The sequence below is a fragment of the Zosterops lateralis genome, assembly GCF_965231275.1.
Source record: "Zosterops lateralis genome assembly, chromosome: Z".
NCBI classification, from domain to species: domain Eukaryota; kingdom Metazoa; phylum Chordata; class Aves; order Passeriformes; family Zosteropidae; genus Zosterops; species Zosterops lateralis.
The window spans coordinates 36,813,058-36,837,740 of NC_139800.1; the positions used below are offsets into that span (position 1 = coordinate 36,813,058).

General features: G+C 38.3%; 1 protein-coding gene across 3 annotated transcripts in view; it reads right to left on the minus strand.

The window, feature by feature from the left end:
* The window catches only part of LOC310922418 (transducin-like enhancer protein 1), a 77,278-nt gene extending 52,803 nt beyond the window's left edge, over positions 1–24,475 (minus strand). For 2 of the 3 annotated variants that reach the window (XM_083882977.1, XM_083882976.1), the window contains exons 1-6: positions 24,402–24,475; positions 23,732–23,832; positions 22,063–22,126; positions 21,924–21,968; positions 2,523–2,585; positions 1,575–1,649 (exon numbers count right to left, since the gene is read on the minus strand). In XM_083882977.1, the coding sequence (XP_083739103.1) occupies positions 1,575–1,649; positions 2,523–2,585; positions 21,924–21,968; positions 22,063–22,126; positions 23,732–23,832; positions 24,402–24,425 (372 nt within the window). In that variant the 5' untranslated portion in view covers positions 24,426–24,475. Of the gene's footprint in view, positions 1–1,544; positions 1,650–2,522; positions 2,586–21,923; positions 21,969–22,062; positions 22,127–23,731; positions 23,833–24,401 lie in introns of all 3 variants that reach the window. The other variant, XM_083882975.1, reaches the window with a different exon arrangement.
* Positions 24,476–24,683: the final 208 nt, after the last annotated feature.

Sequence of the window (24,683 nt, forward strand, 5' to 3'; positions counted from 1 at the left end):
TTTTAGGGGAGTAAGAATCATTTAAATTATGTTTTAATATGTTTCCTTTTACTGCATAAACCCTTCATTAAAACTAGTTCATAACAGAATTTTTCGTACCATTTTTATCCTTAAGAAGCAATTTGTTTTAAAAAATGCAAGAAAGTAGGGTTCTCTAATCTTTGCTAATCAAATACCACAAATGTACATGTGGCATATTACAAAGATCAAATCAGGTATTCATAAACTAATTCATTACACAAGCAAAGCATAGAGGAGATTCTGACAAATACAGATGTAATTGTGTGGGTTTCTAAGATGTGATTAGCAAATCAACTAAGTAACAGTCAAAATTTGATATGAAGGAAAAACAGCACAGATTTGAAGGGGGGGTATGTTTATGCAAAGCTAATCTGTCAAGTGTAATAAAGCAGCTTGAATAAAATTTAAGCTGAAAATCCACTGAAGCTCCCCATTTCAGGGAGGAAAAGCTATTAAAAGGAAATGAAGGTCACCCTCCCAGTTTATTTCAGCTAATTGACTGCCAATAGCTTACCACAGGCAAACCAACTGCAGATCTGCAATTGAGAAACTGATGAAAGGAGCATTTTCAAGCTGAGGCTCATTCTTTTAATCCTCCCTCACTCCTATTTTTTTTTTCCATCTCCAGTTGGGATGTAATTTTAAGCACAGATGGATTAACTGGTTCCATTGTCTGTAGACGTCATTGGACTATGGCACTGTTAATCCGTACAGCAGCATGTCTAATTATCATTACAAAGTGTCTGAGGGAACTATAAAGACCAGCAGGGCATCTTCTCACAAGCAATTAACATAAATTGATAAATGAGTAATTTGAATCCGCTCAAGGCACTCACATATGAATAAAATCAGAAAGGACAGGTTCTTGTTTCGGCTACTTCTTTCACTTAGTCAGAAGGGCAGAAAACATGAGAAATATTCCAGACTTAGTGGCACGGGAAATGAACTCATACAGTGGAAGGAATGTATGGTTCAAAAAGTTCATTAATACAAAGCAAATGACTTGTGATTGACAACCAGTCACAAGCAAGTAGTATTAACTTTTTTAGCATATTTAAAAGCACATTCTTGGTGAAAGGCTATTAGAACATTGTGTCAGACAATTAATACTACTTCAAAAGCAAGTGAAGCTTCTATTCAGTAGCTTGCTAATTTAAAATTCATGAAAGATTCACAAGAAAGGGAAAGAAAGAAGAATGAATAGTTGTATAAGCTCCAAGAACTCAAGTGTCACAAAAAGCATGAGGAAAAAGTAACTAGCTCAACTGACATACAATATCTATAAATAAACAAGCAACTCTCCTAAAACTATATTTCTTGCAGAAAAAAATTTGTTGCATGCAGGACTGCTGGACAAAATTATGTTCTGACAAAGTCAACTATTAACTTTATCTCTGCTAAAATCCGTGTGAAACAAAAAACACTTCAGCAACACTGGGCATAAAAACAGTGTTAGATATCAAAACATTGCATTTATTTTAAAAATAGCAAAGCAGTAAGATACAAAAGCAAGTTATACACACTGTAGGAGGTAGACCTGGAAGGCCACGTACCCCGATGATGGCATTCAATTCAGCCATGGTCACTTGTTTGGCACGTTCTACAGCTTGGGCCACTTGTTGCTGATGCTGTTGAAAGAAGAAGGGGTAATAAGGAAGAATCTGTGTTAAGATATTACACCATATCAAACTGGGATCAGAAATATTTGAATAACCAGTTTGTCTGCAGAAGCCCACACTACCCATTACAAGACATCTCATGCAGATAAAAAGTAACAATGATCTGTTTTTCACCTGTTCAAAAGAAGAGACCTGAAGGCAGCCAGCTTATCTCTTACCCTACATCTCTTCATTATTAGTTTTCTGACAAATGAATAATCATTTTTAATTGAGCTTATCGGATAATAATGTCAACTTTACATTAGTTTAAATTTTAACATTTATAGACTTTGTGCTCACATAGCAAAACCAACTGAAATTCCAAACAGGGAAAACTGACCACTGAAATCAAGAATTACAAATACTCTGTACAAATGTAGTGCTTGAAAATACCAAGTTTCTAAACATAACACTAGCTGCCTACAACATGCTAAAATCAGTCATTCTGACCAAATGTAGGCTTACAAACTTAAATAGTGTTTTAAATAGTATATGAGCTAAAAACTTTTGATATAAATTATGTAGAGAATATAAGCATGCTTATTTCACCAGACCTACACTTGACAACTGAATATCTAATAAACAATCACCATGATTAGGAATGAAAGCATTTTCTTGTATTGCTACTATTTTACAGATTCCCACTCTCCTCAGGCAATGAATGAGGCAGAGCAGTTTGAACTCAGATTTGTTAGATCAATTAGCAGGGGGTTTGTACACTTCAGCTATAACAGATGTTCCTTACACTTGTGTATTGTGATAAAATTAACATCTTAAAACTAGCTAATTTGCAAACAGAAAAACAACATAATGGCACTTTAACAGCTGAACAGTTTCACTTACTTCCTGAGACAAAAATGGGATGACTTGTGCACAAATTGTATTCAATCTCTTTGCGATTTCTGTCTATAGAGGAAAAGCATTTTGATTAAAAACTGCATTTTAGGGCACTTGACACACATTAACTAGTATACAGGAGTATATTACGTTCAGACAGTGAAGTAACAAAAAAAGTAACAAAAAAATTACCCATTTTCCATACTACTGCAAATACTTAATATATAAGCCCAGACAAGGAAAGAGATTTCATTAGCTATTCTAGGACATCTGCCATGTCTAAAGCACCTAATCTGTATACATATTTAGGCACAAATCTGGTCCTTGTATATAGTTCATTAATAAGCAGACCATTTTTGAAATCCATTAACTCCAAGATGAAGCCTTTTAAAAGGTAGATTTATTATTACTCAAATTATCAAGCAGCCTAGCATGAAGGCAACAGGCACAGAAGAAAAATTCTTCTTTCATGATCAATTTTATCAGCCTATTAGAAGGTAAAAAGAACAGAAACGTACCATCACGAATACAAAAGAAATACTAAAACAGAAGTGAGGAAGAATGGAGATGAAAAGTACAGACTTCTAAAATTCATATTGAAAGATATTTAAAATAATGCAAACATGGAAAAAAAAAATCAGATCAGAAAATGTGATCATCTATAACAGCAAATTTGTGAAACCATGAGCAGCAGGAGAACAAGGCAGAACAATTAGGAACCAGTAAAGAACAGAACAATCTTTCACTGAGATCAAGAGATTAGAGCAGGACAAAGAGTCTGAGTCCCACTTTTTACCAGCTTTATATACACTTCTGTATCTCCCATTTTGGCATGTCAACCTAAATGCTGGATTCCTGGTGCGGTAAAGGGATCCTTTTTTCTCATTACTCAGTGTTACCTGTGTTTACAGACTTTCAGACCTCTACATCTGCCCATAATTCAGAACCACTCACTATTATAATTAACCCTCAAAGTCCCTATACAATTTCCTCAGTCTTCCTTTATCACAGCTATTTCAGTCACTGTAGCACAGTTGCACAAAACCAAAATCGGCAACCAGACAAGAACACTGCTTATGTAAAAGACACTGAACAGCTCCCATCAATCTTTGTTGTACAATTAATCCATAAAGATATTTCTTGGTTACTTGGGGTTTTTTTTACGTTTCAAGACACAAGAAACAAGTGGTCACTACTGTGAATCATTAGGCCTTCTATGAACTAACATGTATTAAAGCCGGGCTTTATAAACTCACTTAAGTCAGACTAAAACTGTTAACTCTCTGCCAAGCCTTTTCCTGAACCTTCCCATAACTCTGAGGGTTTTTTTAAGAAGACACTGTGATACATTGATCTTTACACATCAGTCATGTAACAATTGGGATTACAAAACCCATCCTCTAGTTTTATGTCTCAGGAGACAGGTGATTTGGGGTCTAAGTATAATTAGCAAGTTTTAACATCTCCTTCCCAACCTCTGACAGACACAGGGAAAATTCATGATGGCATCCAGACCCGTAAAACACCTTTTCTCTCCTGACAAGAGGCACTCCACCTGATCAAAGCCTAATATATTTGACACGCCCACTCTATAAAGTTTTGCAGAAGCTTCCAAGGAAGTTCTGGAATGGTTTCTTTCTAGGATTAAAAGGTTTCCCTTAACTAAGGGCAATGAAGTGACAGTTGCTTTACAGGAAATCTTTACTCCTTGCAACAAGGTGGTAAACTATTCTCAACTGAAACAGCTATAATCTCAAGGAGTACCACAGTTGTCTTTTCCATTCTGTCTGGGCCACAACCATAAAACATCTATAAATCCAAGTTTAGCCTTCAGTACTGGTACTACATACACAAAAGTCAATAATCGGAAGTTACCAGCTTAACTATTACTGGTTATCAGACTCAACTGTTACCAAATCTGTTGGCATTTCTCTGGTAAAGGCAAAAAAACCCGAAAAACCCAAACACATGCACTAATGGGCATTTTTCCACATACCTAGTATATCTCTCCAGAAAGCGGGGTACATCATGGAAAGGTACTCTGTTGCATGGTAATCTTTTTGGCTGATGTTTAGCTAAGATGTTTAAGATCCAAGGACTTAATTGCCTAGACCAATGGGATTAACTTTGTTTTTCAGGAAGAAACAAGCAGGTGACAAGAAGGGATAGAGAAAGAATAAAGTAAGGAACTCAATCGATGTCTACTGAAAAGTTCATTGGCCTGTATGGTCTACACAAAAGTCTCCCTATTCTGAGGTAAATGCCCTTATTGTTGCTATAAGGAAACAAAATGCACTCCCATTTTTAGTAGAGTCTGTGAAACATGCAAGTTGTCCATATTATTGGATTTTTCTGTCCCAAGCATCTGAGCTACACTGTGATAACATAGCATATATGACATCAAGCAGTAAGATAAAAGAATGTAGTCTCATGTGCCTTCCAATGAAGGTCAGCTAGATGGTTTCATTAATTTATTTTCAAAAATTATTCTTTTTCTAAAATAATTACCTCTCCCTCTTTCCACAGCAATCTTCTGTAAAATTATTGTCTCAGTACTATCACACCTGATTTAGTGTCAGATCAGAAAAAAAAGAGTATTCTTCTTAGTTTATCTTTACCAAAGCTAGGCATCCGCTTTGGTAAAGCTAAACTTTACCATGACCATATACGAACAGCAACATTAATTTAACTACAATGCTAGATAAACTTAAGAGAAATAAGTTTATTTTGAGATTTCTTGCTTGGTTACAAGTGCCAGTTAAGGGACATCTATACTGAAAGCTAAAATGCCTATTCTATTAATCATTAAAAAAATCTGCTTGCATTTAATAGGCAGTTCGTATATGAGTTTTCACACATGTTTAATGTATTTAAAATTATTTATCTACCATGCAATTTCATGCACATCTTGTTTGCTGCCCTCTAATACTATGTAAAAAATATTTTCATTGACAAACACATTAAAAATATTTCTGTTGTCTAGTGAGTTGTGAAAGTTAGGTTTTAATGCACAATTCATGCAATTTTGCTGATCAAGACTTGCAAGAGGTTGTTTTCAGAATTGAGAAAAAGGGACATTTGTTACTTTAAATGTAAATGCAACAGTCCAATAGATAATGTACATTTGCTCTTTAAGGTGAATTACCCTTGAGTATGCATGTGCCTGTGAGTGTATACACATTCATTCTGGAAAGCAAAACCTCTTTATGAAAGAGTCAAGGATAGTTTCCTTAATCAAGATTGGACATCAGTAACTGGTGTCATTAGAGTAAGCCCCCAGACCTGGGGCTCCTGAATTTGAAAGTCTTAAAATAAAGGTACTTATCTCCTGTTTCTAGAGGCCTTCGAATGTAACCTAACTATTACCTAACTGCTAAGCTTGAGACATATAGAGAGGTCCTAAGGATGAATAAACAAAGGAAACTTTGCAGAAAGCTGCTCAAACATAGACAAACACGACTAATTGCCCATGTTCTGTGGCTCCTCAGTAAAGCAGGCTACAGAAGCCCACATCTTTCATAAAAGTCCTCTGAGCTCTATGGCAGCTCTTAGCAAAGCATCTGAAGTGCCCTTACTTGTTTGTGTTCTTAATGCAGAGCCTCTTGAATACATTCATTTTTAATAGAGAACTTGAGTGTGAGGCCCATCAAAGAATAACAAAACTACATCATTCACTGTTTCTTGCTGCTGTAATGATTGTCTTTTGATTTATTTGCAAATGACTAGCATATCAGACCCCTCACTGAAGTGCTACCCTCCTTTCTGAAGTATCATTAAAAATTAACATGAAGGAATTCAGCTGCATTTTGTAAAATTAAGTTGAGCTGATGGATTTTTTTCTCTCATGTAATTTTTTTTCCTCTGTTCCATTTAGTTAAGGACTTAAATGTTTTGACCTAACCATTGCCAAACTCAAGTGTTTGTACTTAAGTCTGTCTTGCTCAGTTGTTAAAGTGAATTCTTAACATAATGACAAAGAACAAAGCAGCCAGACTACTTACTCAATATAATACTCATTTAAATAAAGCGTTTTACTATGGACTTAAGCTTGTCTGTATAATGGAATTTTTTTTTCCCTTCTGCATTGCTAGAAAAAAGTATTGACCTGTTTTCTTTACAGTAGTCTATTCCAGATAATTTTGCATTTCGATAGCCTGTACTTTCCAAAGCTCCACATAAGGTATCATACCTAAGTCACCACAATTTCTTGAAAACGACAAGTTTTTGCAATGAAATTGAAAGGAAATATAATACAAGTATCCAAATTCTATTTCATAGCATAAAAAACACCCATGTATATTTTAGTTCTACTGTAAGAAGCCCTAGCTTATGGGAACCAGCAGTTTAACTTCTGAGTGAAGAAAACAGACTTCCTCTGAGAACTAGTTAACCCCCTTTCAGCTTCAGAGATTTCAACAGGAGCAATTTCGTGTTTGTTCCAACCATTGTCTACCAAATATACATCCCAGAAGTAACTTCAGCTATAGCATCAATGGTGATTTAAGACAAAAATTAAATCTTAGAACACAGTTTTAGCAATCACTTGTGCTGCAACAGCTGCTCCATTATTATTAAACTGTCCACTTTATTTTACAAAGCAATGGTTAGCTAAAAATGTCCATTTTATGACAGAAGGTTATTCTTTCCTGCACTGAACTTCCAGTATCACAAAGTTAGATCAGACCTGAAAGCACTCTATCACTAGTGCTGAAGGATGGCTTTAGGTATTCTTATTTACTAAATTTTTATTTATGCTATTATTTTGATCCAATTTTGAAAATAAAATTTATAATAAATTTGGAAAAATATGGCTTAGGAACAACATGATTAAAAGTAAAGTAAAAAACTTCAAAGTTGTGATAATAACAAAATAATCATGTCCTAATTCATGCCCTTCAAGAAAAAGAATGAGAGAATCAACCTTTACTGCACAGAAAGGAATAATATACTGTTAAAACACATTCACAAAAGCTTTAGAATACTTAAAACACTCTGCCTCTGCTTACACTTTCAAGACTTAGAAAGCCAAGTACAACACTGAACTCCTGGAAAGACAAAATGGACTTCCTGCCATTTACAACGTGTAACACAGTAATCCACTGGGGAGGAAAGGTCAATGTTGCACTTTTGGTCATTACTGAATCATTTGAGATTATCTGTGGTGGGGATGAGAAGAAAATCGAAGCCTATGAGAATACTGCAAATGCCTTGACCTCAGCCCAGTTTTCATCTCCATCTATCTATAAGGCATGTGAATAAAAGTCCTCTTTACGGGACAGGCTTGACCATTCTTTTTTAATCCCTGCTGCAAGCCAGAACTCATTCAAATACTCAAAGACTTGTGAAATGTAGTAAGAAACTGTATATTTTAATCTTGTACTGAAGTTTAATACCCATTTAGTGAGTATTAATTTTAATTTATTTATTTAATTTTTCCAACAGTATCATTGAAACAAGCAGTGCACTCAAATGACAAAGCTTTTATTCTTTTTGTGATCGAGATCTTCAAAAACAACAAAAAGCATACACATACAGAGAGTAATTACAGTAAGAGACATTTCACTGTGCTTAGCGTTCTGCATGCTTTGTTAGTACTTGCTACAGCAAGACTCTAGCACCTTCAAAACTCGGTTGCTAAGAATTCAGGGGATGAGGGGATGTTGGAGTTATAATTAAATCTCAAAACCCAAACACTCAAAAGCTTCAAATGATTAAGGCTAGCATTCTGTGAACTTTGCTATTCACGAGTTATTGAATCCAGGTTGAGCACAGAGATATGCATATATTATGAATGCCCTTTTATTTAAAATTAATATGCTACATTCCATTTTGGCAATGGCTGCAAAAGAAAAAAAAAATAAAGGCAACATGCCATTTAAAAGTTTAGGCCCCCATTGTATATCAATGTCAAACAACAGTGCGTCAAACTAAGATTCAATTCAGGTAAGTGCCACTGCCAAATTTTCTTGTTCCCAGACGTGCTTTAAGATTATTTTATTGCTTAAAATTTAATTTGTTCCAACTTGCGTTTCCATGACAACGTTGGCTAACCCTGCAAATCATTTGGGTAATTGGATATCTTATCTTTCTATTGCTCTCAAATCTAGTGATTCTGGAAGAACTGCAGCAGCCAATCAAATTTACAGGCCTCCTGAGTAATAGACTTGCACAAGTAGCCACATCCATCTCCCTTCTACTGCCGTATTAACCAACCTGTGACAAACTGCGGAAGTTTGCCTTCCAACTGTATTTTAAATTATAAACACTGTCATCACTAATACTCTCACCAATAGGAAGGAATGGGAAGGTTTATTCTCAACAGATACTTGGTACTCAATCTGACAAGAAGCAATGGGTAGCATTCATTTCAGCAACAGAAATAATCTCTGTACTTTGGGCATAAACTTCAGTTTAGCATGACATAAATACAGTTTTCCTTCTGCCCCACATTTTAATTGTGAGATCAGTCACCCCAAGATGATATTAAAACCCCAGAAGACTAAAACGTAAAATCTTTAGCAATGAAAAAAACCAAAACACCACCATATCGTAAGTGGGAGTGGGTAAAGGAGGAAGTAGCAGAAATATTAACAGAATAAAGATTCAAAGTTTTAAAGCCACAGAATGCTACATAGTTTCCAAAGTGAAATTAGTGGGCTTTAATTCAGTGCCTAAACTACTTTTATCTGAATCCTCCTAGATGTTCGTTTAAATTATGGAAAGGTCACATTAATTTAAACATAAGCTACATATGATGCACAAGACAACAGGTACACTTGCCAAATATCTACTACAGATTTGGATCTCATTCAATTGTAAAGTGACTGGATATATTTCAGATGTGTAATTTCAACACTTTATAATAATAGAGAGAGGCTCTGTGTAACTCTCAATGAACCACTGTACACAACTGCCCATCCCATTTACAGCTGTAAATCCTGTTGAAACAAAGCCAACTGGCAACAAAGAATCTGTTGTCAGGATGTCTAAGTGCTCCTTTCCCACATCTTCACCATGTCAAGACTCTTCTTAAACTTGGCTAAAGAGGGCAGTTATCACATTTCTCCTTTAATCTAACTTCAGTCCATGTTGCTTAAGCACTCACAACTACAAAAGGTGTGTTTATCTAAATTTTAGTTCCATTGTTTAGTTTCCAAGCCTAAGCTAACCTTAAATACACAGAGAAGCATTTAAATCTCTTAAGTGAGTACACAGCTTTGTTTTACTTTCAAGCTGTTTTCCAGGACACAGAGTTCCCACTTTTATTTAGATTCCAAGAGATGCTGAGTGAATCAAAAGCTGACTCCAATCCAGAAGAGGTCTTTGCCACCTTTGCCTCCAGGGACACAATTTCTTTGAACCATACTGCAGACATCTAGAGACCTGCCAAACACCTCAACAATTAGTCGGGCAGAAAACATTACTATAATACAAGGTGGGAAAGGGTTAGCTTAGTAGACCACTATATCAGGGAGCAAAACAAACTCACAGGTGGCATCCATCCAGTAGAACAGCCCAAAGTATCAGGAGAACCAAGATGGGAGCAGAGGTTTTTGAGAGAAACACAAGCTATCAATGAGTTCCCCTCTTCTCATCTGACTACACTCTAACAAGTTGTTATGGTGCTCTGTAAGCAGCACAGTCTCCAAAATCATCCAGCACACTTTGCTAGATATTATCTTTAAGGTCACTAAGAACTTGATTTACTCTGGACAACTGAGCAACACTGCATTACACAGTAACGAAGATACAAAGAAAACAGAAAGATAAAAGAGCATAAAAAGTAACTGTAAAAAATAAAAAGTATCTGTAACTGCTACACTCCTACCAGGAAAGCACCAGGGGCTCTTCATTTAGTTTAGGATGTTATTTTAAATCTACTTCCTTTTTTGCTCTCACTCCCAAAAGCCACATTGGAATCTCTGCAAATATCTTTTCAGTACTTGTCGCACTGAGCCACTTGATTGGGATGACAGTAGAAAATCAAAGCTCTTACACAGCTGGAGAAGTACCTGGAATAATAGTTTCTAAAAAATTAGAGCATAAAGTTCCTCAAACCAAGCACATACATTTACACTATGCAAGTCAATAATAAAGCTCCCAGTCAGGGTTCTGTCTTCATCAACATTCAAGTAAAACTGTAAGAGCAGTAGCACCAGAATTTATTTACTAGAATAAGCATGCCATCCAACAAAAGAGAAATATTAAGACAATGGTCTGAATTACTGGGAGGGTAACTAATCACTATGCTACAATCACACTTTAGAAATAGCTACCAAATTAAGCATACCAACTAAGCCACATGTACTACTCTACTTTAAATGTATTTTCACCGTTTTAAAATACTTACTATATTCACAGCTCAGTTTCAAAAATCTATCAAGTCAGAAAAATTATTTAAACACTCATTCATATCAATGCTTCAGGTACTATCAGGTGACTCACTAATGAATAATAAGTTAAGAGGGATTGACAGCTCCTTTAATAGTAACTAGTGGAACTACCCACCACACAGGATTTGCAAAGAAGATGAACATAATGGATATTTTCACTGTGTGGGGGAAAATGTTCACAAATCTCTCAGCATAACTGTGGGAACATGACAGTAAATTTCTTACCATTTTATTATTTTTAAATATATTCTGTTGCTTACAGAATAGAAACAATAGTAAAAAGAACATCTAAACTTCATTCTAATAGACAAGAGCGCATTGAAACAGTCTAAATAGAAAAATCTGATTTGAAGACTGAAATCACTGCAATTTATAATGACCAGGAAAGGAAGGAAATGAAAAACAAGTAAAACTTCAGAAAAGGACATCCCAACTGCTAAGCCTTATAGAACCTGCTACTGATGAGGGAGATCAAATGGCATCATGGTGAGATGACATTTTCTTTTTGAAACAACATTAAGGACATGGATGACAGTTAATAGATCTACACGTGGAAGTGGAAAGGAGAGGAAAATGGGAAGGATGGAATTTTGCCAAGAGACTAAATCTCAGATTCTTCACTGACTTCACACAAACAGGACAGCACACATGAAGTGGAAGCTAAATCCAGTGAGGCAGTATAAACACATACAGCACAAAAGCATCTATGCCAGAACTAAGAAAAAACTTAAGTAAAGCTTCTGCTTACAGATTGGAATAGTCAGGTTTGATCCTCTCATTCAGAAAAGGGAAGATATGGTCAAGAGACATCAAGAATGCCAGAAAGTCCATGCTTTTTTGCATGCATCTTAACTATATTAGAATTATTACAAATTATTTATTATAAATTACTGGTCATGTAAGGTCAACACTGCAGCTTAAACTGATGCTTTAGGATTTCAGCTTTTATATTTTTCAAATCTTGTACTGCTTTACTGTAGAACTCTAAACTCCATACAGAGTGTTAGTTACTGTCTTCACATTTTGGTCCAAAACAAAACCTTTAAAACAATTCCTTTAGGCCTGAAACTCAAGTGAGTTGCAGGGGGTGGGGTGGGGACCAAACTGGGAGTATATGACTTCATTACCTGAAGCTGTAATTGGACAATTAACCCCTTATATGTAAATGGACCAAACTTATATATCTCTGAAAAACTCATGACCATGGTCCATTTTGGGTATAGTCTCTGGGAGGCTTCTGACTGCCCAAGGTGTACCTGTTGAAGGCCTTTAATAAATATCTACTTTTATTCTCTTATCTTGTCTAGCCTCTATTCTAGGTAGCCAATCCAAGGCATCAAAAAAGCAAAGAAATGTGAGGGAGACTTCCAAGTAAAATATCTTCATACTGACTCAATCTGATGAAATACAAAAAGCACATTAATGAAGACTGAGCAGCTAGTGGACACCTTGTAGAACCTCAAAAATCAAATGGACAGGAAACTATGAGAGGATAGTGGCTAACAAAAGAGAGCAAATGAAAGAGTAAAGAACTCCAGCTAAATTACTCAACTATAGGCATTAAAAAGCCTCTTATCCACAAAAATTGAAGTGAAACAGATAAAAAACCACAACTCAGAAATATTTTTCAGCAGAAAACAACAGAATTATGCAAAGTCCAAAAAGGTGGAGTAATTACAAATAAGAGAGGCAGATGATGTTAACATCTTTGCTAAGAATCTGACAGTCACAGCATTATTAGGAACAACACTAGCAGCACAGCAAAATGAGAACAAGGACAAAAGTGCTTTATTATTAAACCATGTGTGGATAAAATCAGTTGGCTTTTTTTTTTTTTTTTTGAAACTAAGAAGTTTTGCATTCCTGATAGGTCTAGTATTTTTTAGTATTTCCCACTAACAAGCATAAAGATCTCTTCATTTACCCTAATCCTCAATTTGCAAAGAGTTTCAAGCTGAGAAAGACAGAATATGCTGGAGAATAGCTTCAGAACTCACTTTACAGTGAATAGAAAAATGGACTGAAAAGTAAAAAGGACAGGGATAAAGGCCCATAGCATGCCTAGACAGGAACATAAAAGAAAAGGAAATAATGGGCCTTAGGAATGAATCCCTCGGTCACAGAGGATCAGAAGTTGAACATAAGTCAATAGCAGGCTGTTGCAGAAAAGGCTGCCACCACAGTAGGCCGTATTCTAAGCAAACCTTCTATACTACTCAGCACGGCACTTCCTCCCCTGGCGTACTGTACTTCAGCTGGGCAACACCATTCAGAGAATGAGCACTCAACTCTAGAGGTATGCAGCATGGTTCTGGAAGGCAGGGGAATGATTTGCACTCCTTATTCAGGGCGAAGAAAATGCAAAGTAAAGAGCTGAAGTTACAAGAGAAAAGACTGAAATTGTAGCTGAAGAAGCACTTCAACAGCAAGGACATAAAAGCAATCTGCTACCTGAAGAGCTTGAGGGTTGCCACTACTGTTGAAGTCTCTGCTGACAGACAGAACAAGCATCCTATCAGCAATGACACTAGTATAGCTGATCCTGCTAGGAGGACACAGGGAGGCACTAGGTCTCTGCTAGTGACGTGATACTAGAGTTCATATTTCAGTTTGAAGGAACAACCTAAGGCAACCTAAAAGTCTTGTTGAAAATTTTGCATTCGTTTAACTGACAATTTATAGTCACCATCTGAGGCCACAGACAGCTAGACAAGTTTACTGTCTGAAATGTAATGGCTGGAAATCTTATAGCCAGTTACAACAACAGAAATTCAGAATGACCTTATACCCTTATACCTTAAAGAAAGACAAATGTTTTACCTTTTTTTTTAATGAAACAAACTGTAAAACTTTGCTGTAAATAGAAACTGTTGAAGCAAAAGTACAAAAGAATGATCTTTCTGTAAGTCATTTTTCCCAAGAAAGTGTAGGGTTTTCATCCCTTCTCCCGAGCTTAATTCAAATTTCTATACTTAAAATTGAGATGATCATGTCTTGAAGCTGAGAGCATGGCATTTCAAGGGCATTTAGAACACTTTAAAAACAAATGCATAAATAGGCAGATTTTCACAGATCATAAAACTCATCCGGCTTCAGATCCCCTTTTTTCTTGAGCTAACAAAAGCAGGTTCTCATAGACTTAATATCTTATCAAGATGCAGCTCAGCAAGCATACCTATTCTTGCTCCCATTCTCCAAAATGAAAGCTATCTTTTGTTTTTGCTTTCTAATCCATAGAAGCCTTTAAAATGGCACAAATAGAGATGGCAGCATTTTGTTCTCTAAATCAATTTTATCCTCAGCCATCAACTGTGTGATGTTCCAGCACACAGAAAGATCAGTCCTTCCCTTCTAATTCAAAAATCCATACTACCATTGCCCTTGCAAACTGCTAAACAAGCAGTATCGGCAATGCACTTGTGTTCTGTAATATATTTACTGCAAATCCCAACGGCTTGCCTGCTAATGCAGTTTTCTATTGTGTCTGTTCTTATCAATACAGTGACTGGTCACCTTACAAGTAAGTTGCTTTGACCAACTGTTTACACAAACATCAAAAAGCTTCAAGACAAAGAAATAAAGACCAAACAGAAAAAAGATAGCATCCATGTTGCTGAGGGAGGGGGACCAAAAAAAAAAAATCCAAAAACCCAAACAAACTAAGAAGTCTTAAACCAAAACACAAATTAGCCCAAGTTTTCTGTTTTGTCATCACCTAGCCAAAAAGGCTAGTTAGCTCTTCAGATCGTGTAAGAAGTACAAAATACTTTCAGACAGACAGCCCTGACACAAAGCTTACCTAACACCCCTCAAAGAACTTTAATCTGTAATTTAATCATCAGTGCTAATTTGTTCACAAAGAGCTAATGTTCCAAAGAACATAAAGAAAAGGTGGGAGCGACTTAGCCAATCCCCAATTAGTGACTACACTTTTCTAATACACTCTGCAATTTCTCATTAGACACAGAATATTATCATTATTAAAAAGTTCATGGACACTCAAACATATTTCCTGAACTGATTTCATCCAACTAGAAAGTGTATTTTATAAGTAGGCTTGAAAACAACTGAAATAAGACTCAACACTCAAAACAAAAGAAACCCAAACAGCCCACCTTGATGCTCTCAAGATTCATACAACCCTATGGAATCAATATTAAAATCTCTAACTTATAAAATATAATCATAATAATTTCAAGTGAAATTGGAATCAAAAAAGGCTAATAGCCTTATTTCACAGGGTTGCAATATTTAAAGTTTTAGTTTTGTTGGAGGGGTTTTTGTTTGTGTAGCACTAGGGCTTCTTTCTTAAAGAAGACAACCTCAGGAAATAACTGATTTTTAAGTCTAACCTGATTTAACTAGAGTTCAGTTAAGATTAAACTCAATTTCAGCAAGCTCTAATCCACTTTTCAATCACCTCCAGCACTATGCCAGAAACAGTTAACTGATGGAGTTTCACAGGGGCCTTTGCTGCAATCTGTTTTACTAATGTGATCAGCAGCACAGCCTAGAAAAGACAGCAAGCAGCGAGTAAGAGAACTTGCTCCATAAAAGAATTAGAAAGAAAGTAAATACAAAGGCTGCAAGGAAATAGAAATACATTTTGTCCATAAGACAGTAAAAGCAACAGCTAAAGAATTGCAAGGAGACCTTACAGGAGTAAATGGGCAATGAAACAATCATACATAAACAAAATCTACGCACACTAGGAGCAGACATCCCTAGCCACACAAAATTATGGTTCCTGAACTTACAATTATCATTCATGAGCAAGAACTCAAATGTGAAAGGTGCCTCCAGCAGTTCAGCATTTCATGGCAGTCAAAAGGAAAAACTTGGAAATTTTACTGAAGAAAAAGTAAAATTTAACAAACAAAACAAAACAGAACAACAACAACAACAACAACAACAACAACAAACCATCCAGAACAGAAAAAGGTGGTACTACAAATCTCTGGTTCATCAGCATCCTGAGAATTACACATAGTTCTAGTTTCCTTATTTGAAAAGTCTAAGTTAAAAATTAAAAAAGGTTGAGTGAAAAGCAAAGAAATTGATCAAAGAAAGCTACACAACTGTTTAAGCTGGGACTGCCCAACCTGAAAAGGAGTCAATACAGATGACTGTTATAACATTTTGACTCCATTGAAAACGCAGCTAGGTATCAACAGCTTCTGTCCTGAGAAGCAGGGCCCATCAAGTAACAATGGAAACCAGGTCCAAAGCAAAAAAAGCTGGGAGGTTGTCCTAAATCAGGAACAACTTTCTTCCCACAACAGCACAGCATTGGTGGAAACACACTAGAAAGCAGTTTTGCAGAGGAGGGCTCTGGAGAACAATCTGAATATGCATCAGCCCCACACTCTTGCTGATGAAGGCTACACCTCATGCAAGGACACAGGAGAATGAATGTAACCAACTGGCTGTTTGAAATTATTCCCCCGTCTGTTCCCCTTGTCTAGTCAGAAGGAAGATGTTGCTGAACTGGAGCAAGTCTCTAAGTGTCACCAGTAAGATGACCAGGCAATCAGAGCACACATCATATCAGGGAGAAAATAGCCTTATCAGCTTCAAGAAGAAGGGGGATTAATGGGAGAGGAGACCTCATTGCTAACAAAGAAGTGATTACGGAGAGGACTATGTCAGCTCCTTCTTGGAGGTGTACAATAGCAGAACAAAAGGCACACAATGGTTACCAGTGCGGAAAGGCAAACTCCCAGTTGGTGAAGGATAAAATCCTTCTCAATAAGGGCAGGTCAAACACTAGAAAGTTGAACAACTAGAAAGTTGCCCCGACATGTCATGCAATATTACCTCCAGAAAACTGTTTTAAGTAGAAACTTGATACTTAGAAAAACACAAGCTGGAAATTCAGCTTGACTATGGGATCAACTTACAAGAACTTTAAAAGCCATAGTCACCAAGTAATCGTAAGGACTAGTCTATTCAACTAGCTGTCTTGACAGTTAAATGGTGATAAAACTATGAATTGCTCCTGCCTTTATTTTTATCTGTTCTGAGAGGAACTATGTAACAAAATATTGTTCAAATATCTACCCTTAAGGATCCAACTAAGAAGTGTGATGTGGAAAGTGACAATAGTAGACATAATTGCCATTAGATATCCCTAAATCTTACCCCAAGTGGAAAAGTAATTTCATTAATTCCATTCAAAACTGTTACAATTTTTAAAATAAGCACTGTGCAGTCTTCTGATAAGTGCAAGTTGATCTAAAATTGGTTTTAAAGGCTTTTACTCTATGCTAGTGGAAATCTATCAAGCCTGAAGGATCTTAATTTTCCATTTTGCACAGGAGACACTGCAATTTTAGCCCTTTGCTGCAAACACTTAAGTAGAGAGGGATGAAAGGCAATTCAAATGCTCAGTGTGATTTGGTACAATGACCAGCAGAAGGAGGAAAACCATTAAGCTTTCCCCACACAATCTGTTGTGACAATAGGATATTGCACATTCACAAAGCATCTCCTCTCTCACTCTTCCCCCTACCCCAAAAGTTACTAGTATTTTTTTTTCCTTCCCTCCAACTGAACAGGTACAAAAAGTACATCAACAGATGTGGCAGTGCAAGCCCCAGCAATGCAAGGGAATTTAACTTAAACAATGCAGCTGGTAGGAATAGTGTTTCTCACTCTGGCTCTGTGAGGAACAGGCATTATTTAACGTATGTACAGTGTTTACACTGTGACACACTTTTGAATTAAGTATCTGACAACATGGTTATGTGAAAGCCACATGGAGATGCACTTCACAGTACCATCAATCTATCAGATAACTCCTTCACAATAATGTTGGCCTCGAGCTTGAAACATGGTTCAAAAGTCACGAAAGTTGAGGTAATTACTCTAGTCTTTTCTTCTCTTTCAAACTGGCAACTCTATTTGTGATTGAAATGGCTAGGCTGCTGACACAATTATACTCATTTAGAAACCAAATATTTGTAGAATAAGTACAATTTTTTCAGAGAAAAATACTGTAACAATCAATCCTACCATTTTCTCTTCTAAAACAATTTTTGCACATCTTTTGCGGCTGTGCCAACTGTAAAATGCTTCTGAAATATTCACTGCACACCCTCAAAACCTTAAGAAGTTTTTCATTCCAATAATTAAAATGTAGGAAAAAAGAAGAAAATTAATTTATCTTTAAATCCCTTTCAACAGCAAAGCCATCTACTCAAGAGCCGCAGAGAGCTAACTAAGCTCCTTAATTCCCTCCTGTTTAACCCTCTCCTGAAGACTGATATTCTAACGAGATATCATTAGAAGACTTTGTCCTTTGCCATGAAGCATTAGAAATTATTCCACAGAACAGTCCAGGATAAAACGGAGATGTAACTCCTGTACAACTGGTTAACTCAATGCAGCTTTGGAGTTTGTATACTTTTCTACAACAGGCAAGCTACTGAATGACAGGTCTGCCTCCAGGCAGGTCACAGAGATCAAAAAGACCCACCCAAAGAGAAGGAAACCTTGCCGTAACTGTTGGGATAACAGAAACCCAGACAGTGTAGTAGTTTATAAGTCTAGCACTTGCTCCAGCACTGATGGTTTTTTTCCTGTGGCTGTCTGCCAATGAACAAAAGATAATCTTGCACCTCACCAATCTAGACATTAAATGCGCAGGAAACCTTATTTTCTGACTTATGAAGATGACAAGCAGAGCTGGCGAAAATAAAGATGCAGTGCCCTAGGAGCCAAAGGCAGCAACTCTAAGTACAGCAAGATTTTTAACACCCAACCAACTCTTCATCTTGGCACTAGTAGTTGATTCATCTGCCTTGCCAGCCGCAGATGTCACACTGGGGAGAATCTCACTTGGACAGTATAACACAGAAAAGAAAATTGAGATCATACAATGCTCTTATTCATTCTGTTTTGACACATATGAAAACAACATCTAAATCAACCCACATCTACCTAAACAAATCCTCAGGTGGTTGTTTCTGTTTCAGGAATGCAAAACTTGGTCAGTAATTATTCACCTTAAAATAGTTTCTAAGAATATGGTGTAAGTGTTTACATAAAACATGCTCTTAAGAAAAAATACTTGGAATTCTTAGGTTAGAGAGGTTTAAAAACCTACACACACACAAAAAAAAAAAAAAAAAAAAAAAGGAAACAAACAAAACCAAATCTAAACCAGACAACGTGTCAAAAAGATTATTTTTTTGACTATTCAGCCAGTGGGTTGAAAAGCAGCAGCACCTTTATTTAAGCACACCTCATGCAGTTAAACACTGCAAAGGGCCAAAGCTAGATTTGTGAGGGAAGCCTTACCATGGCCATTTTTGGACTTAAATGCAACATATTCAACTAAAAAGCTCTGCCAGTACAACTGTTTGTGTATGCAAAGTTCACTTCAGTTAAGTCCGTTTATAATCACATTCAAGTCTTGACTAACTTTATTTTAGTTAAATTATAACAGATTACTAAATTAAATTAAGACAGAACTGCTGACACAAATCCATCAGTACAAGAACTCAAACTCATTTACATGCAGGCTAACTGCAAACACTTCATTTTATCTAAGTGACTGTACCTTAACAATGATGTACACACCATACTCCATAAATAAGCTCTGCTGCAGTGTAATTTTGTTTTTCTAACAGCAACCCAAGCAGTCTGAAGAGTTTCACACAGAGCAAGTACAGCATCCAAACAGGAGGAAGACCTTAAAAATGTTAAAGCTTGTTCACTGGAAAGTTTCCCCATCACTGCATTTTCCAGTAACAAAGATGTTGTCAGAAATGACAATTTTTCGTGTCCCCTGATGATGCCTTGCTAGCATTTGGTTATAAGCCATAAAGCAGGAATAATTTCAGCCTGTCAGGAGTCTAGCTAATGCCCAGTTTCCCCCTAGAGAGAATTCCTGTCAAATGTAATGAGAGCTCCAAAGGCCCTTTCTACAACATAATGAGCACTTAGGCCACGCTGGTGATCAGCCAGCAAAAAGCATCAATTTGAGCCTGGCTACACCCTTGGGGGTAGACGTCACCAGTTAATAAGAATTATGATTACTATCTGTCAAAAGCCTCCTCAGAACTTATCGTTAGCAGTAGAAATTCAGAAGAATGTCATTGTTAGGCTTTTTTTTTTTTTTTCCTTCCTGTAATTTAAGGCCACCTACATACTGAACTGCAATACCATTTGGCATCCTCACTGCAGGCATCTGAACCAAAAGCCTTGAAAATGAAGGTGCTACTTTTACCAGAAATTAGAATTACTTAATATGTAAGAGCATAGTATCTGAGATTCACATACAGAGAAATGTATTTATACCTTCAAAAGCCTATTCTTTTCTTAACAGGACACACAGCGCAAGTGCACACTACTCTCTCCAGCTACAAATAACATAGATACAATGCTCTGTCATAAATCATAAAAGCTTCCAAAGTATCACTGCCTACTGGGTACATAATTCTAATTGCCATACATACAGAACATTAAACCATTATAGATATGCTAAGGTCAAAGTGGAGACCTTAGTTCTCCCCCACTTTAATCTTGTGGGTTTAACTGATTTTACTTAAAGTTAATTCCTAGCACACTAACTGAAATCACACATTCTCTTCAAAGACCTCCTGAAAATAATATCTACTTTGCAGCAAACGAGCTTTCTATACAGATACTGGCTTCATCACAGGTTACAGTATGCCAAGAAGTTGTCAAAGAGAAAAAATGCAAGAAAAAAAATCTCAAAATCATAAAGCTATGCAAAATCACCTCACAGAAAAACTTCTAAAACAGAAGCCACAAGAAAATTAGTTAAGCTACAGTACAGAACCAAGTCAAGTACTAAGCTTGCTGTTCCATCTGGTTATTTGGTGCATTACTAAAAAAAAAAAAAAAAAAAAAAAAAAGGTTGTCATAATACAACTCCTTTTAATGGCATTTTGAATTGAAACAAGCATACCTCCAAAGCCCTAAAGAATATCTACCCAGATTTGCAGATAGAAAGCTATCACAGAACTACAATGCCACCTTACCAACTATGATATTTTTTAGGGGAAAACAAAACAAACAACAAAAACGAATTCAAAGGGTTAGATACAAAAGCAAAATTCAACTCCGTAATTCACTTGCTTAATGAATGTCTTTGAATATACTGAAGATCTGAAGCCTGAACTAATCAATTTCTTCACCGTGCCCTAGCCGGTCAGCCATGCTCTTTAATTTAATGAAACAAGAGTTTTAGATGAAATAGCACATACACATCAAGAAAGAATTGTATTGTTGCACTTTGAAATGTGTCCAACTGTGCAACTTCATCTAATGATAATTTTTTTAAGAGGCCATCGATTTCTGAAAGACTTATTGTACTAGCATCTTGATGAAAAAGTGAATGTCAGCATATCTACAGAATACTTACACCCTGCCATTAATGCTTTATTTGGCAGACAATGACTACTCAATTGAGGGTCCTCTGGGCTGTGCAATCATTTAGCTTTTCTTCTCTCATGAGGTCCTTAGTGTCTTGTTCCAGTTCAATACTCTTTTTATTCACCATTATAGTGGCCATAAGTGTGAATTTTATGGGAACTTGCAAACTCATAGTCATAACTAGAGCTTTCCAAATCACTAATCTCTTCCTACCTTTATAAGGCAGGGATTTGAGTAACTATGACTACATATGCTACACAGACACAGGATCAGTTCTACATGTGAGAGCCCCTACCAGTAACAAAACAAAAAAACCCAATGCAAAACCCCCCAAACTTGTAAAGTACTGAACTGCATTTTTAAAACCACAGATAACAAGATCTTTCCTATTTATGCCACAGTCTTTCAGGACCAATACCAAAAAAGGCATTGCTGTTTAACCTAATCTACACCTCATCTGACAGGAGGTAGGCAAAGGTCTACTAATCAGGCTACAAATCAGGCTATTGATTCAGGCACGATACAGTCATCCGAGCATAAACAACATAGCTACATTTAAATGCACCAGACAGACTGCAGATTTTGCGGCTTAGAAAACAAAATGTCTTACCTGTTTGTGCATTTCAATGTTTAATCCATACGACATTTCATAGTACTGCAAATAAATGAGCATACATTATTTTCTTACGCCGACTTACACTGTATTAGGAGATATTTACTGAAATAGAGATAAAAACAAATATACTTACCATCACATAATGCCTCTGCATTTCTGTCTTTTCACTTGCCAGTTTCTCACATTCCAATTTAAGGCTATAAAATAGATCATGCTTTAATGTAACACGTCTTTTTATTTTTTTTTGACATCTACCCTCCCTATTTGTATTTAGAGAGAAGCTGCCAATTTAAAAAGCTTCATAAACTAACTTGCAATATAGAAAGTCTTAATTCATACTTGAAATAAAAGGGCCAAAGAAGAAATTTACAGAATACTTCATAGGTACTGCATGAGGCCTGAACTGTCTACAGAACCTAAACATACCCACTCTTCATACTTTTGACAAAGAGCTGCTATTAAGTGCTACAACTTACAAGTTAGAATGGCATCTGAATTTTTCTGAAGTACTTCTCAGGAGCAAAAAAAGATAAAAAAGAGGCATTTCTTTCTATACAGCATTTAGTAAATGACTGCCAAGTAACATCACTCACTTTTACAGTTACAACTTGAGCGTAATTCTTACTTTAAATATATTCTAGCAAATGTTACCTTGCCCAGTGCTTGAAAACTGGTAATTCTAACTATCATTTACTGGCAAGTTTCTTTTCCATTTTTGTTTTCATAAACAAAAATAAATTGCATTTGGCACTTGCACAAACTTACATCACAAACAGTGATATAATTCTGACTATTTTCACGAAGAGCCTCAATGTTCCCTTTGTTTTCTATCAAACTGATTTTTTAAATGATACTTGTGAACATCCTATGGAACAGTTAGTGTGCAAACAGTATTTTTCACTTACAACTACAAAACCGGATGCTTAGAGTTTACGTTGCATTTGTTAAGCAATAAATTGCTGAAGCAAGTTAATGATTTTTGGTAAGATTACAGTATCATACGTAAAGGAAGAGGAAGCATAACTAAAACTAAGAGATTTCTGACTGGGAAAACTGTAAAACTTTTACTTCCCTCCAAATATTCCAGGCACACAGAAGTACAAAATCAAGGAAGATTAATGCTCCTTAACACCCGATGTCTAGAGTCAAAAAGAACCTGTACCTTAAATCTCTGTGACAGGACCTCAGCAGCAAGCACACACCCACAAAAGAACTTCTGAAGGGCAGAGCAGGAACGGGGAGCACGTCCCACAATTTCCACGGATTCTGGTAAACTCTGTGTTACTACTCTAAGTATTTGTGAATTTTAACCATTCTCCCTGGCTCTTAACAACCAGACGCTGGAGTTTTAATAACTTTTGCATTAACACCACACGCAAACGAGCAAACATGAGAAGTACCCTCCTTAATGCGCCGTGCCACAGAATTGGCGCAGGTCTTCTCCTGATATACTGAAATGACCCCTCCACGTACGGGCTCCCAAGACATACTGTGTTTTTTCAAATACACGGAGGCGCCGAAGGCTCCACTTTCGCCAGCTCAGCTTTGGCAGCTGCCGGGGGAGCACGGGCCCGCGCAGGGCAGGGCAGGGGAGGGCAGGGTCCCCCCGCGCGTCCCGCTCTCCCGGGGGCCCGAGCCCGGCCCGGGGCTGCCCGCGCTCCCCTGGCGGCCCCTGGGGGTCCCCGGGCGGGCTCTGCCGCGAGCCGCACGCCACCGCCTGGCCGCGCCCGCTCCGTGCAGCCCCCCGCCCGGCCGGCACCCGGCCCTCCTCCCGGGCCCCAGGGCGGCCCGCCGGCGCTCACCTGTGGTACTGCGCCTGAAGGAACTGGAACTCCTCTTTGATGCGGTCCAGCGACTCCGGGATGGTGAATTTGAAAGGCTGGCCCGCAGCCTGGTGCGGGGTCTGGCGCGTTGGCGGCACGGGAGAAAGATGCACGTTCAGACACTGCTCGGCCGTCCCGCGGGGACAAGGAGGCGGCGCTGCCCATCGCGGCCGGGCCGGAGGGATGGAGAGAGCGCCCAGCCCGGTCTGCCCCCGCCCCGGAGCGCTACGCACTTTCCACCCACCTTCCCGTCCCCCATCTGCGGTGGGGCCGAGGTGAACCGCGCTCCGGCTCCGACCCACCCGCTCCTGCCGCCGCCGGCTACAGGAAAGGCTACAGGAAAGCGGGGCGGGCCGGCTCCTCCCCGCCGACCCCCGCCGGGGAGGCACAGCCTGCCCCATTCCGGGAACCGTGTTCGGCGGATGCCGCCGGGCCCGGCGGCGACCCCCCGCCGTCCTTCCCAAGGCAAGTAAGTTGCCCACGCAACAAAAAGTAGAGGAGGCCGCTCCGGCAGACGGAACAGCCGCTCCTCCGCGGAGGGAATGAACTTGAGGGCGCCTTCCTCTCCCTCCCCCCCGCTCCAGCCGAGCAAGGAGCCGGCGGTGCGCTCCGGCCCCGGCCCCGCACCCGCGGCCCAAGCCGTACTTACGGGGTGCCGGCTCTGGGGGAACATGGCTCCGGCCGCGGCGGGTCCCTCTCGCAGCGCGGTTCTCGCGGCGAGACTCCCCGCCCTGCCCCGGCTTCACACCCGGCGCGCCGAGGGGACGGGAGCGGCGACACCCGCCGGCCGCCTGCCCTTCCCTTCCCTTCCCTTCCCTCCCGCCGCGGGGCGAGGCGCGACTCAGTGACCCCGCCGCGGGGACATTCCCCAGCCGCGGCGTCCTTTGTTGCTGTCGTTCCAAGGAGGGCTGGAGGTGGCCGGGGAAGGCGG